At 38.1% G+C, this 15,782-nt stretch overlaps 1 protein-coding gene across 1 annotated transcript in view; it reads left to right on the top strand.

The window, feature by feature from the left end:
- Positions 1 to 14,270, top strand: part of LOC127970174 (leucine-rich PPR motif-containing protein, mitochondrial) — a 46,958-nt gene extending 32,688 nt beyond the window's left edge. Inside the window, exons 26-38 of the mRNA XM_052572484.1 lie at positions 2,277 to 2,345; positions 2,435 to 2,525; positions 2,613 to 2,755; positions 2,988 to 3,165; positions 3,450 to 3,576; positions 4,980 to 5,068; positions 5,175 to 5,376; positions 7,649 to 7,779; positions 8,245 to 8,360; positions 10,445 to 10,519; positions 10,625 to 10,709; positions 11,151 to 11,293; positions 13,779 to 14,270. Coding sequence (XP_052428444.1) covers positions 2,277 to 2,345; positions 2,435 to 2,525; positions 2,613 to 2,755; positions 2,988 to 3,165; positions 3,450 to 3,576; positions 4,980 to 5,068; positions 5,175 to 5,376; positions 7,649 to 7,779; positions 8,245 to 8,360; positions 10,445 to 10,519; positions 10,625 to 10,709; positions 11,151 to 11,293; positions 13,779 to 13,850 — 1,521 coding nt within the window. The 3' untranslated portion in view covers positions 13,851 to 14,270. The remainder of the gene's footprint in view (positions 1 to 2,276; positions 2,346 to 2,434; positions 2,526 to 2,612; positions 2,756 to 2,987; positions 3,166 to 3,449; positions 3,577 to 4,979; positions 5,069 to 5,174; positions 5,377 to 7,648; positions 7,780 to 8,244; positions 8,361 to 10,444; positions 10,520 to 10,624; positions 10,710 to 11,150; positions 11,294 to 13,778) is intronic.
- Positions 14,271 to 15,782: the final 1,512 nt, after the last annotated feature.

Genomic DNA, 15,782 nt, shown 5'->3' with positions numbered 1-15,782 from the left:
AAATTCTAAAACATCATGGCTTGGCATCTCTTCCATGCAGCAGTGATTAGATGACTTGTATCTCATTGCTTGACTGCAGCTTAATTTTTACTCCTGAATGCCAGCCTCATACAACTATATTAAACCAAATATTTTCTCTGATTGGCTACTAGTATGCAACGTCTTTTTTACTGGAAAATGATTAAGCACTGCTGGAAATGTATTGAATTTTTGGTTGATCTGTAGTTGTACACAATATTCGCTCACCGTGTCCATTTTAAAATAAGTTCTGTTTTTTTTATTAATTTTGAGTTGATATTGTAAGCCTTTTGAATTTATCCTATATTGTCCTGAGGGCTTGATTGGGAGGTGTACTTGTGAGAGTTACTATTAGTCATTGAAAACAAAGCTCTGTCGTATCTTTCACAATAGTTTTATAGATAAATGAATTCCGTCCACTATAAACTCTCTTCAAGTTGATGTTTAATGGTGGCTTGTCGAGCACCCTTGTGCTTGACCGGTCAAAAGCCCCACTCGTTTCCTGGAGCGTTTTCCACACATCCTCTCCTCCATCCAGAGCTGGATAATTAAAAACACTGATATCGAAGTAGCATTAGCAGACACAGAGCTCTACTTCACTCTCTAATAGAAACTTTAAGTGCAGTGATGGAGTGCTGGTCAGTGGTCAGGTGATTGTACTGTCTATAATTGTCAGATTATTAATAATGGTGGTAATTAAGTGAAATGCTTGTGTAATTAAAATGGTTGTCACATTGTGTGTGAGTGTTTCAGAGTGTGTGACCTGTGTTTGAGAGAATGATGGCATCTTCAGCGTGATGATGGGTGTTTTTGATCAAAGGTCTGAATGAATAGGGAGATTTTGTTTACTGTAACTTCGTGAAGGTCATGAAAATTGAACATTTTGGATTCCTTTTTTGTGACGCATTAGATTCACAAACCCAAAGTTTTTTTAGTTTTTTTTTGTGAGCACGATTAAATCTTTTTTAAACAATCCAACATTTTAAAAAATTAGGCTAGCATGAAAGTGTCTCAAGTAGTTTCTTCTGTACTGTATCTGACAATTTAATTATTTATTTTGTCTTTGCTATAAGTTTATAAAGCAAACTTTTTTTTTTTTTTTTTTTCATTTTCAGGACTTATTCTTTGAGCTAACTCCTGCTCTCTTCATAGAAACTTCTGAAAATAACACAAGCAGGGCATTAGTTTATATTTTCTATCATTATTATTGACTATATAAGGCTAAAATCCTAATAAAGAAAGAATTTATAAATTAATTATTTAGGGTCCTTGTGTTGTGTTAAAAAAAAAAATCTGTCATATATTTGTCCTTACAGACTCTTAATCATCTGACCTAGATGTTCTTTTGTGGCATTGGCTGTGTGTGTGTGTGTGTGTGTGTGTGTGTTTGTTTGTTTGTTTGGGTCAAATGAATTTGTGTGTGTGTTGATTTGCTCTTCTATATAGGAAGATTGGAGGAGTGGGGGTGCTCTTCATCCTGGATTTACTTAAGGGAAGATTTGCCCCACAGGGCTTTGTGCATCAGGCCCAGGGGCTGCTCCTGCATTTATAGCAACACAAAAAGACCAGGACTGGGTAGCGGTTCAATTTTGGTCTTATTTGCTAAGCAGATTAGGTTTGAGGAAGGCTGGAGTGATTTTGAACTTGGCCTGGAGGCGGATTTGCTGCAGAGTAATTCTGTTTGGATGCTGCTGGAGCAATATCTTCTTAAGAGGAGAGACAAAGTGAATTTAGAAATCTGTGTGTGTGTGTATGTGTGCATCTCTGTATCAGAAGATTCTCATTTACTGTAGGTGCACCAAAGCATCATGATTCCGTGCTTTATATGAGAAGTAATCATGTTGTACAACTACATCTATATTCTGTCTGTACCACTCACAAAATTGTTTTTTGTTCATTTTTCTTTAGTTTTTTTCTTTTGCTTTTGTTTTTTAAGTTTCACTTTATTTTAGTCTTTGTTTTTTGTTAAGTTTCACTTTATTTTAGTTTAGCTTTTGTTTTTCGTTTTGTTTGATTTTGTTTTGTTTGGTGTTTTGTTTTGTTTGATTGTTTTGTTTGGTGTTTTAGTTTGGTTTTGAGATGACCTGGGCATAACTTGACCAGTTAGTGAATTTTATACTTTGCGTTTGATATGCCCTTTCTCATGATTGTTCATTCCCCCTGGGCCGTCTGATCATATTAGTGCAGTGTAAGGTGATTTGCACCTATTTAAGTTGTTGAGATCTCATTTATTTCTTCTTTTTTTTACCCATGTGCAGACTCCTGGTCTAAGGGCTCGACCAACCCGTCTGCAGTGGTTCGCAGAGAAATGCATTGCAGCCCAACAGGTCAGTGCTTCTCTGCCGTTTTGTCTGAAGAAGTGATTTGCTGTAGATCAATAGAGGGTGTATCACTGTTTGAATCTCTCTTTCTCCAGATGGAGCCCCTTGAGAACATGGTGGACACGAGTGTCAAGCTGTTCGAGTGTGACAGAGATGACATGTATCACTATTTGTTACGCCTCTGCAGTAAGTCTCATGTGTTGGAGCTCAGACGGCAAACAGTGGATGAGCGTAACTACATTGCACTGACATTTTTTTTTTTTTTCTTGTCAGAGGAGACCAATGAGTGGCAGAAGGCTGAGGCAACCTGGATGAAAATGCAAGAGGAAAATTTGGCTCCAAGAGAGAGGACTCTGCGTTTGCTTGCTGATATCCTTAAAAACAATGACAAGGAGGTGCCTTTCGAGGTGCCTGAGGTAAAAGAACCTATTCAGTGACCAATATTAAATCTGTTACAAAATCCTAAAACAAAGGCATTTGAAAACCAGTGCCTTTCAGCATTTGGAATTTTTTCTTTAGTCCGATACATTTAGTCGTGTTTCTTATAATCTCTGTAGCAGGTGGGAACCATGAATTAATTAAATTCTGGATGTTAATTCAAGTTTAAGATAGCATTATGGTGTAATGATGTGGCTGTTTTATGTGTAGGTGTGGTTTGAGGAGGTCAGAGGTCAGCCTGAGATGTTTTCGGAGCACGAGATCAAATCTAGCCCCGTGGTTCAGGCTGGCCCTCGTAAAAGGGTTGCAGCTTCACCCCCTAAAGAGGCCACCATTGATGACTACAAACTTAAAGTCCTGTCTCTTTGCAAGAAGGGCAAAGCTCAAGGTTAGTTCTCCATTTAACTCTGTTTAATTTCCTTTAAATCACTATGGTAAAACATAGAGTTGTCAGGACGGATTTCCCAGGAAATGGCGTACTTGTGCTATTCTGTGAAGTCAGGTTTATTTATATAGTTAATTATGATCACTTTAAAATTGCTTCATAGTAGCTTTATAGTAAAAGTTAGTGTGACTGGTCTCAAGATTCATTTTCAAGTCATATGCATTTGTATCTGTTGTGGTCTAAGTAGATTATGTATAGTTCTTACCCCTGTTGTTTCTGATTCTCAGAGGCCTATGACATCCTGAAGAAAGCGAATGGCATGGGCATGGTCCTCGGCCCTGCTGCATATGACACCCTAATCAAAGCCCTCCTGGCCACAGGCAACATTGAGGATGCCATGGCTGTCAAAAACATGTGAGTCTGTCTGCGGGGGTCTCACCATCTATGTCTAATTTTGTATTGCAGGTTGCTAAATTACAGGTTTTAAGGTCATGGCCTTTGTACCCGATTTTGCAGCAGCAGAAAATCTTCTTGAATTGAAACGGATGAATGCTGATAAGCTCCTTCTAGCTGAACACACACACACACATACACATGTCTTATGGTTTTAGCCCTTTCAGAGTTACTAGATAATCTCTCAGTTCTCAGAAGAGCTTGGCAAGATGCAAAAATGACAGTTCTTTGTCGATTAGTAATAGATCTTTGTGTTTGTGCTGATCTTTGATCTATCCATAAAGCCCAGATGTTTCACTGGCTCGTATTATATGTCTGATTATATATCCTTATGAAAGAAAGCCATCGCCACTATAATCTTGTACATGCTTTCATGAAAGCTTTCAGAAATGTCTACATACCAGGCAATCACGCAATATATATATATATATATATATTTATATATAAAGAGCTGGGTAGATTACGTGAAAATTGTAGTCTGTTACTGATTTCAAATTACATGACAAAAATTGTAGTAAATAACATAATCCATTACATTACACATTTTAGGTAATATGTTCAGACTACTTTAATTATAATATCATTATTAAAATAGGATAATATTGTACCATATTGATATAAAAATGCAAAGAGAAAGGAAATGTATTACATTTGTTGTTAGTGACATCATAAAGTGTATTAAACATTACATTACATAAAGGTTTCCCAAACTGGGGCACTGAATGGAAGTAAAGAAAACAACAGTACTGTCCTTTACTGTTAATGATGATAGCCAGTATATTGAAAACCTTGTATATAAGGTGTGTGTGTGTGTGTGTGGTGGACTTCATGCAGATGTTTGGCAGGACGCCAGCGGGGTGCTTTAAAGACAGATTAAGGGGATTGGGAATGGAAGAGGAAGCAAAGGATGGGATTGTCCAGCACTTAAAGGGCTAGACGAGAGTAAGGAAAAAGGACACAAGGATTTTCTTGGGGTTGATAAGAGTAAGTCTGACTCTGGTCTCTGGGCCAATCTGCCGTGTGAGCGGATGTTGGCCGGTCGCCGTTGAGATAAGGAGCGGCGGCTGATGCTCAATTGGGCGGCAGGATTAATCTAGCCAGAGAGGGTAATAAAAAAAGAAGACTTTGATTGAGGTTTAAGTGACGAATGAGGGGCAAACGGACGTGGAGAGTGGATCCAGATTTGTTGGATTTGTCCAGTTTCTCACACATGTATGCGCACAATTTTGCAAAGTGAAAAAGCGCTCTCAGCATCAACACACATACACAGCATCATGTATTATTCATAAATACATCTAATCCTACAACACAAACTACAGATGTGTTCAACTAATAACTTTTCAATCTTGCTTTTGTCTTCTCAGTGCCACTGATTATATTCCTGGATTCAGTTTAAGTGACAATGCCAACAACCTTCTCATCATCTCTCAGGTGAAGAAATGCCAGATGAAAGGTGAGTACAAAAGTGGATTTGTTCTGTTACTGTAGAGTATTGGGGAACGCCGTAGATTCTTCCAAGGCTTTGTTTTATTAAACCTGACGTATGATCTCTCTCACAGATGCCATGGGGACTCTTAAGGGCATGTTACAGGCTGACCAGGTGCCCACTCAGCTGGCCATCACTAGACTGGTCCAGAGTCTCGCAAGTGAAGGAAACACACAGGACATCCAGGAAGTGGAGGCCTTGGTCAAGAATTTAGGCTCCATCAAGCTGTCCAGCATGATATTCGTCAACAATACTGCTCTTGCTCATATTAAAAAGTAAGTATTGCAGTCATATTAAAAAGTAAGTTTTTTTGTTAAGACAAGATTTGCTGTTATTGCTTATGAACTGCTTACTAAGCAAAACTGCAGATCTAATAGACTTACACTACTGGTCAGATGTTTGGGGTTGGTGAGATTGTTTTAAGGTTGTTGTTTTTTTTGTAGTTTCTCGTGCCGCATTTATTTGATTTAAAACGGTAATACTGTGAAATATCACATTTCAAAATAATGTTGTTCTATTTGAATATTTTTTAAAATGTACTTCAACTGATGGCAAAGTTGAATTTTTAGCAGCCATTCAACCAGTGTCACATGATGATCCTTCAGTATTTATTCTGATATGCAGATTTGATGCTCAAGAAATATCTTATATTATCAATGTTAAAAACAGTTATGTTATGTAATATTTTTGCACAAACTCTATGGTTCTCTATAAATAGAAAGTTTAAGATAACAGCATTATTATTTCTTTTTTTTTTTTTTTTTTTTTTTTTAAGTTTGACATTTTTTAATTTCAAAAGAAAAAAACGGTATGAACGGTAGTGTATTATGCAGGAGTAGAAAAGCCAGAATTCTTTTTAACTGATTTTTAGGCAGATTTTCTTTTGGAAACTTTTAATCATGCAAAAAAAAAAAAAATCTAAATATGTAATCTTAAATTTCTGATTTAAATTATATTCATAATAATATTAATAATTTCACAACAATCTATTAAAAAAAATAGTTTTCAGTTAAAAAATACTTTGTAATCCTGTAATTATGATCAATTGAAAAAGTCCGCTGAAAAACCACGGCAGCTCTTTGGTCAAAAGGCGCAGAAACGACATCAATTGGGACATGAATCATATGTAATAACCAGAATATCAGTAGACACCTGTGGAAGCAACCTCTCACAACACCCTAACATTATGGCATCAATGCACCACAATCTAGTGTGTAGCTACAAGAGTCGAGAGATCTCATGGACTCCGCTACTAAAGCTGCTCACAGTACTCGAGATGAGCAGTCATTCAGAAGTATTTAAAGTGGATGCACAGTTCAATTAAATGCAGCTAAGATTGGCACCACATACCTGGCAGCTGAAGGAAAGCAGATGACACTGAGGTTAAGATTGTGATTGACTAGGACAAAGACTTGATTATAGATCTATTATTATCTCAGAAACTCTGAACCACACGCTCAGTGTTTCTAAAGGAAGCACCAGCAGAGATCAGATTCCACCCGCACAAACTTTTCTTGGTTATTTTGGTGGAAACAAATTCATGAAAAGAACAATGAAGCACCCTTGTTTCTGTAAATAACATGAAATGTGCCCTCTCTGTGGTTTGACCCTGACTAAAAATAGGTGTCATCGCAGGTTTGTTGTTGCTACAATGGATCGTCTGCTCATGTGGCCTTTTCTCACACCTCAATTTCATCTTCGGTTCTTTCATCTTACCTTTCCTCCATCCCCTTCACCCCTCTCCACCCATTATTATTAAAGGCTCAAATCTGCTGTGATGGCTAGGACTATGCAGTCTGAATAATTCACAACGGGTCCGCACTAATGTGGTGCCCGGTTTCCGGAGCCCCGTCTCGCCTCTTAACCAGTCAGTTTGGCTCAGCCGCACACAGCACACGTGTCACTGTTGCTTAGGCCCGCCCGGGGTCAGAGTTCACCCCGACAGGACAAAGCAGTGCAAACGGGAAGCTGCCCAATCAGCCGTGAAGAACGCTTTGCTCTTCCGCTGTCCTACACTGTCTTAAGACACTGTCTTAATGGCGAGGGATGACAATCTATGGCTAGGGCGGGAATATTAATGTGGATGATGAAAGTTTTATGCACTCACTGTTCTGTAATTGAAGGAAATGGAATGGAAATTTTCACATGGCTTGCTTTTTTCCCCACCTGCCTTTCTTTAGTTTTATTCTTTGAACTGAAGTTATATTTTTTGGATGCAAAAAAGGGCCGCCTATAAATCTATATTTTGGTCTCTAAATATGGCTTTGATCCGTCCTTCAGTAAAAGTCTAAGCAAATGCAGTTGTTTTTTTGTTTTTTTTTTAACCCAAAGCTTTTCTGATGCTTGGGAAATTTTCACACCAGCCATGGGAATTTCATGTCCATAGCACAAATGTGTTGTACGATGGAATACTTGAGGTTAAGGCATGGGTTTTCATAATGTCTTCTTTTTATATTGTATCCCGAAGTTAGTGGAGTGTTCCTGGCTCTATAAAGGGGTTTGTTGAAGTCACTAACACCAAGTATGAACTCTTTTCTCCCTCTGCAGTGAGGACATAGACAGTGCGGTGGAGCTGTTGGAGTCCTTCTACATCCAGAACACAGAGAATCAGAAATCCAGTATTTCTTTTGTCTTCCGCAAAGTTCTGGATGCTAACAACGATGCTGTACTGGATAAATGTAAGACCCTCACACCACCTCTTCATCAGTATCAGTGGTTCTCAACCCCCAAAAAAAAGCCTGCAATAATTGTGTTTTTAGTGGGACATCAAGACTGGGGCAGTTTTGTATTTTATTTACCCCACAGGAAAGTTCATCGTAGTAGTCTATAAATACACTTTATTAGGGGTCAATACAAACTTGCTCCCCCTTTCCACCAGTAGCTGTTCTATCCCAAAAGGTCAGATTTTTGCCTTTTTAAATGTATTTTCTGACAGGCAGAGGAGTCTTCCGATTTGAATAGGTTTTGAATAGGTTGATATCCACTGATACACAACTGTGTTCTTTGAGTTCTTTAGGATCTGACTTCTTGCCCTTATCTGTGAGTTCCTAGTTTGAAGAAACATTACGGCACCCACTGATGTGTTGTAACATAGTAATCACCGTCGAAGCATGTGATTGATTCAAATCTCTCTCCACGTCCAGTGAGTGCCATGGCGGAAAGGCTCTGCAATCACTTTGCCTCCTACAGAGCCGCTACAGACCTCTTCCTGATTTACTTGGACACGGGCAGGACAGAAGAGGCCAAGTTCCTCCTGCAGGTACCGTCTCTCACAAACCAAGTTATGCATGAGGACTCCGTGAACTTGCTACCCGTCACTAAATACAATGCCATCTCAAGTGATCTTTGCTCTTCTCAAGTGATCTGACCTCTCCCCATCTCATATTTGAATCATTCAGTCGTTTTTGCATGCTTAGATACTCTTGTTTTAATAAGATCTTTCCTCTCCCTCTTCCAAAAAGCACTTTAGCGAGTTAACAACTAAACCCAGGAGTGAGTAAAATCCTTTGAGATGTGGAAATAACAGGAAGCTTTGCTTCTCAGCGTCCCTGAGATGGAATGCTAAATACCATAAGATGGTTTTACAGAAGGTCTCACTCAGATCAGTATATTGGGTTTGGTCTTGTTCGCTGTGTTGTGTTGTGGGTGTCGTGAATCGCATCGCAGAGTATCTCTCAAGAGTGAAGCTGCTGGGCTGCGGTTTTAAGTGCTCTGATTGTCGTGAAGGCACCTCAACCTCTGTTTTTTTTCACATAGCAGCCTGTTAAAAGCCTCCCAGACCCCTCAGCTTTTAAATCAGCAGATGCAAGAGAAAAACACAGCTTTCACCACTGGCTTGTAATGTGACCTCATTGGCGCTGAACCCAGAGAAAGCACAGGGCAGTCCAGCGATTTCAACTCACACAAAACAGGATGAGGTTTTCCTTCAGGAGAGAGTCAGACTTATTTTTTTTACAGCAGCATTTTCCAGGTTAATTACAAATTAAGATTTTGTTAGAGTAAGGCACCTGCAATGGAAATCGTAAACGGGAATGTTTGAAAGATTAAGACATGAAAATATACAAGACCATGTAACCAAAGCTTTCACGACAAGAAAGTTCAGTTAAGCTGCTGTATACAGTATTTTAAATAAGAATTACTCTTACAATGTCTTTATGAACTTTTTGAGGCTTAAATGATTTGGTTACATTGACTTGCAAAGGAGAGACAGAAGTGTCTCATGATCTCAAGCCTTAATTAAACATATCTGTATTTGTATTTCAAAGTCCTAAGGGTTTGAGTGAACTATATCTTAAAACTTTGTGTAAACATGAAACTAGTGTAATCCCATTTTTAGTCCCTGCCATATTAATATAAAGATGTTTTTTTATGTTCATTTTATTCAGAGAAAAGGCTTAACACAGAAATGGTCAGAAATGCCTAACCACAAAAAACCTGGAAAATAACATTGAAATGATAAATAATGGAAATTTCTGTATTGCAATGAAATGTTTTTAGCAGACAATACTGACTTGAAGCTTTTAAAGCTCGTGATTCTGTTAACTTGCATTCTAAGCATTTTACTGTAACATGATTTCTAAAAAAAAAAAAAAAAAGGAAAAAAAAGTAAATTATGCCACAAATGCTTTCTATGTAAATTGCATTGCAATGAGAAAGTTTAGTCCATGCTTGCGTTAAAGTTCCCCAAAATATTCATATAAAAGCCTGATTTCTTCATACCTGCCAAAATCATCTTTTTGACAAAGCTGCATAAGGTTGTTGAATCTTCACAAGACCTACAGTTTCTGTATGGCACAGTTTACCCCTCCAGAATTCACTGTGCCTTCATTTAACTTGTGTCATATCGTCCTGATTAAAGAGTGTGAAAATTGCACACCGGCGCTTGAAAGCTCAGGAGCACGCCGATGCAATTCAAAGCCTTTATACGGCTAAGTGTAGATAATTGTACTTTAAATTGGGCGGACACTGTACATTTTAATTTTCATAAAGAAATAAGTGGTTATTTGCCTGACTCCCTTATTAGCTGTATAATTAACCCTCAACTATAGAGCTCTGCACTGAGTGCTAAAGGATGTAATGGAAGATGGATACATTCAAAAACACATGCTTCCATCATGCTGTTACACACACACCTTCATGCGCTCCCCTTTGCCTTCTTTTAACTGCCTGCTGTGTGGATACAGGAAATACAAGTAATTGTTTTTATAGCAAGGGGTTATGTTTTGCTCAAGGGCAGATGCCGTGCGTGCATGTGAACACACACACACACACACACACACGTTGTGATGCACGGTAAATGTTTGTGTTTAGAGTTTTAAGGTCTCTTGTGCTTGTTTGCTTTAGCGCTGTGCGGCTGTCAGCGAGCAGAAGGACACAATGTTCACATACATGTTGCGAACCGCTCAGCAGCCGGGCCAGGTAAACAAACCCAGATTGTTCTAGAATTCATGCTCTGAACTTTCATTAAGTGTATTTAGTCACACAGCATGTGAATAAAGACACTGTATTTGCATTTCTGTACAGGCTGCCAAAATCAAGGCTCTGTCGGAGCTGATTCCTGACTTCACAGAGAAGGAGAATATCTATTCACATTTGGTCAAATGCTATGGTAAGACCATTTAAAAAGTTTGGGTTCAGTATGATTTTTTTCCTGCATGGAAGTATGCATGTTTCAACATTGATTATACTAAGAAATGTTTGTTGAGCAGCAAATAAGCATACTGAATGCGTTCCATTGTAGCAAAATCATTGTTAAAAGCTACTTGATTCATCTGGTGGACAGTGGCATTAATACTCGCCTAGCAAAACTACTCCGTTAATAGCTTGTCAATTAAAAATGCACCAAGCAGAGCGCACTGGCTGACTCACAGGAGGCATGTTTGTTAATACAAACACGTGTTTCCTAATGAGGGGCTACTTTAGCCAGCGTTCCGTGAGAACTTTAACACGTTTCAGTACTTTCGAGACCTCTACTGCATTATTATTTCATGAGACCTGATGTGTGAAGAATGAAATGTTGCATGTTTTCTCCCTCTCTCTCTCTCCACAGGTTTAGATAAGGACTTCAGTTCAGCGAAGGCTCTGTATGAGCGCATGCAGGCTGAGGGGGTGAAGGCTGATGAGTTGACCCTCAAGAGACTGGCGCTACTATACAAGGAAGCTGGAGAAGCTGTTCCCTTCGACGAGCCGCCGGTAATCATCAGTACTCATTAGCAGAGGTGGATTGTAGAGAAGTGTTCTTATTTTACTCAAGTAAATTTAAAAAGGATCTGTTTGGGATAACTTTACTTCACTACGTTCCAAAGCATAATGTCATACATTTTACTGCACTACATTTCAGTTTGTTATTTTACCCTTTTTTAAAATGTAATGCTGTGTTCACACCAAACGCGAAAAGAGCGTCTGGCGCGAATGATTTCAATGTAAAGTCAATGCAAAGGCACATTTACGCACGTCTGGAGGTCTCGTGGCGCGAATGAGGCGCGGAAGACGCGAATTCGCCTCATTCGCGCGTCTAGTTCAGGCGAATGACGCAAATTGAGTGTGTGGCTCAATAGGTGCATTACGTGCGAATTGTGCTTTTGTGCATTTATGTGTTTGACGCGAATTCGCGTCTGCCGCCCAAGTTTAAAAATTTGAACTTTGTCGTCAATTTGCGCCGCATTAGCCAATCAGGAGCCTGCTCAGGAGTCACTCATTCAACATGGAGGAATACTGATGTTGTCAGTGAGCAGTCAACCGGAGCTTTATGACACAAGTATCACACACAAGTTCATATTTAAGGAATAAAAAGGACCTATCTTAGAAGAGTGTGTTGTAAATACACATTTAACTTTTGAGTCACGTACACGTTTATCGACCCACGGCCTTCCCGCTGTTTTTTTACAACTATTTTCCCCCTAATATAGCCTACAGCTACTTTTCCCTAACAAGATAATGCATTTGTTCAGAGGACGTGTGCAGGAAAAAAGTGGAAAAGACCCGAGTGCTCGATCAACATCAGCCATTTTGCAAAGAGACAACCGGCCACTAGCACTTGCCCCTCCCACAAGAAGCGGATTTCGCCTCAGACGCGCGTCAATTTCGCTTCAAACTTTTGCTTTCTACGCACGTCTATTTCGCTCTAGACGCGCGAATGCATTCAAAATGTTCAAGTGGGAAACTAGACGCTAATTTGACGCTCAATTCGCGTTTGGTGTGAACACAACATAATACTTTCTTGTACTAAAGTAAATCTTTGAATTTCTTTTTCTTGAGTAAACGTAAAGTAGTAGATTTCTAATGTAATTAAGTATTAAATGATATTCAATATGAAACGTAGTGCAGTATAAAATACAATATTATGCTTTGGAATGTTGGGAATTACAGTTTTCTAAAAAAAAAAAAAAAAAAAAGTGCTGACACTTGAAAAGGACTTTTAGAGCAGAGTAAAAATACTTTACTACTGTCTCCCTCTGTTCATTAGCTTTTAATGCATATTGAATATTAACTTTTTTTCTTAAGAGGAATCATTTAAACTAAAGAAGATGTTGCAATGTAGATTGAAATGTTTTACAAATTGTGTAGTCAAATATAAAAAAAAAAGTTCAAATTTAGTTTTCTATTGAATGAGTACAAGATTGTATATAGTAATAATAAATATAAATGTAATAAAAATATGAAATTATTTATTCGATGTAATTGAGCACAGCATTTACATAAATGTTTTTGCTTGGAATTGCCACAGAGGTTTTGTTGAACATTTTTGAATGATCATGCAGGCAAATTGTTCAGTTAGAGATTTGAATCGATTCAGTTCAGTGGACCGTTTGATCCGACTCACTGAACTTGAACTTGAATGCCAATTTTGTCTCAGCTTTATATATTCCAGAATGCATTAAAAACATCTGTCTTAACATTTTCATACTCTGAAGAGACACAAAAGAAAGTCTGGAAAGTGTAGGAAACATTTTTGAAGTTGGTTAAGCACTAGCTGATTAGAGTGCAGTTTCACCTGAAACACCTCTGCTTTTACACGCTCTGGTGTATTATTTACTATCTGTCAGAACCGTGCTCCTGTGTTTTTCACCAGCCAGCCGTCTACAAACACCCCCCCCCCCCCCCCCCCATGCACAGCTAAGCTCTCAGCACACCATTTAAGTTCTCACAAAGCAATCTCAGGTAGCACTCCATCCCGCTCCATTCAACTCCGTCTCTTCCTCCAGTCCCACTAATACCACAGTACAAAGAGTCTCCGGAGAGAGGCGATAAGGAGAGATTTGAGGTGCCGTTCACATCTGGCCTCAGCAACTGTTATTTATCAACTTTAATTACCCCATTAATAAGGGAATATACATTGTTGGACAAATGGTAATCTTCTAAAAGCACTCGCCTTCCAAAAATAGAGAGCAAGTGTTGTTTACAGGCTCCTGTGCTTAATTACGGGAAGGGGGAACGAGTAAATATGTTCTTTGTGAATTAATACGGTTTGTAAGATGAAACGAGAGCGTGGGATTTGTTTGGACCGTGTGGTTGTTATTAGTTTGCCCCAGAGGGCAGAAAACGCACAACTACACACAGCACCCACTGAAAACACCTCAACACGCACTCAAAGTACAATTAAATTGGAGAATTTGGTCTAGTTTTGCTTTTACTGATAAACTATCTAAAAAAAGCTTTTTGTATTTTGTTTCCGCAGGAGTCTTTTCGTTTCTACGCAGACAAACTGAAGAAACAGCGCTCCGAGTCCATGGAGCCAGCCGACAACTAAAAACAGCTCGTCATTTATTCTTGATTCCTTTTCTTTTTTTACATCCATCATATGTGCACAGCTTGTGTGTTATACTGTGATTGTTTTTTTTTTTTTTTTTTTTTTTTGGCCCTTCATAATGATGTCCTGATGTGGTAAATGTGTACATAGATATTTATGCAAATAAATGTAAACCCAAAACTTTGGTGGCTTTTTTTTGTAAGTTTCCTTTTAATCTTTTCTTTAGTTTGTTCCTGAAGCGATTGTCACACAAGAGATGTTTTATCAAGATCCAGGTTTTGACTTCTGAAAATGCAGATATGTTCAGAGAAGATAACGTTATGTTACACATGCGTGATTTGCGATGTGCTCATCAGTTTATGCTCAGTTATGTAATAATACATACTATATAATAAACATCTCCTTGGAGCAATCATGGAAGCTGTCATGCATCCTGTTTTTTCTGGATTCAACAAAAGTGCAAAAACACATTATCTAGCTTTTTTTTTTTTTTTTTTTTGATTTTTGAAATTGGCACATTGGCAAAAACTTTCTTAAGCTGTCTAATCTTCTACACGTTTAAATTAGTAAACATTTAGACTGCAACAAAGAGAAGCTGTTTATGGATACTTACCAAAGCAGAGCTATCATCTCTTGCCAAACTGTACAAAAGTGTGGAAGGAAACGAACAGAACATTGCTGCCATCCAGTGGATATCAGCTGAAGTCTAAAGAGATCACCGAATCACCTTTGGAGCACCAGCTCTTCTTTTCTGCTGTCTTTACTAGCATGGGTTTGACCCCTGACCTCTCTCATTACAGTATTGTTTAATGAAAATATCTAAAGGATGCTTTAAATATAGAAAGCTCAAAAGAGCAGCATTGATTATTCTATAACGTTATGTAACGTGGCTGTCTCAAATGGAGGTGGACGGCTCTGTCAGGAAGCTCGGGAGACTCATTCTGAGAGGATCTGTGCAAGCCAAATGCAGACGGCATGGTAAAAGCAGATGAGATGCTATCGAGGGGATGACATTATCTTTCAAGAGCTCTTAGCATGCTCCGTAGCATCATTACATTTTAAAATGATATATAAATGATATCAAAACAGTTTGAAATGTACTTCAAATGGATCTGCCATGTTTGTCTTTGCAGAAACTTAGAGTAAAGTAATTATGTCCTTCATTTTAACAAGCATTGGTGTTTATTCTTTTCCCTGTCAGATATTTTAAGACTACCCGTCCACTATATTTATGACCATCAGAGGGGCAAAGTAGTGGTGGTGATGATGAATATAGGAACACATGAACATTGTATAAGATGAAAAAAAGCTGATCACCAGATTTGAGCCATGCCTCGTCATGCATAACATTTTTATGGACCTTGCGTTAGCTCAGATCTAACAAATCTCACATCTCTACATTTATAGACTTAATCCACAATTCATCATCTTTTTCCACAGAAATTAAATTTTTTCGTGCGATTGTGCAAGACCTCTGGTTAATTAGCAACTTTAGGTAAATAGCTAGAAGAATAACAGTGTGGTAAACAGTAAAATTACTGGATTATGGATAAGCCATAATGAAATAAAAAATACAAATCTCAATTGTTTTGACACAAGTCAATTATGAGAAGTAAAAAAATTATGACAGTCTAAATTGACGACTTTTTATGTCATAATTTTGACTTGATTCACAACTTATCTCATGATTTCGACTTGTCTATTATGACATAGTATGTCATTTTTTGCGACTTGTAATTCTTGTTTTTTCTTTCATCTTTTGTTGTAAATGACTTTTTGTCTCATAATTTCAGTTTATGTAATCATAATCATCACTCCTCTAGTTTTGATACTTCATGTCATGACTTAGTATGTCATTGTTGTGACTTTTGTCAATCTTGTTTTTTTTTGTTGTTTTTTTTTACTTTCATCTTATAATTTAGATTTTTTTAT

Source organism: Carassius gibelio, chromosome B13, assembly GCF_023724105.1.
Source record: "Carassius gibelio isolate Cgi1373 ecotype wild population from Czech Republic chromosome B13, carGib1.2-hapl.c, whole genome shotgun sequence".
NCBI lineage: Eukaryota > Metazoa > Chordata > Actinopteri > Cypriniformes > Cyprinidae > Carassius > Carassius gibelio.
Note: the sequence above shows the minus strand (reverse complement) of the source record. Positions and strands in the feature narration are given on the sequence as shown.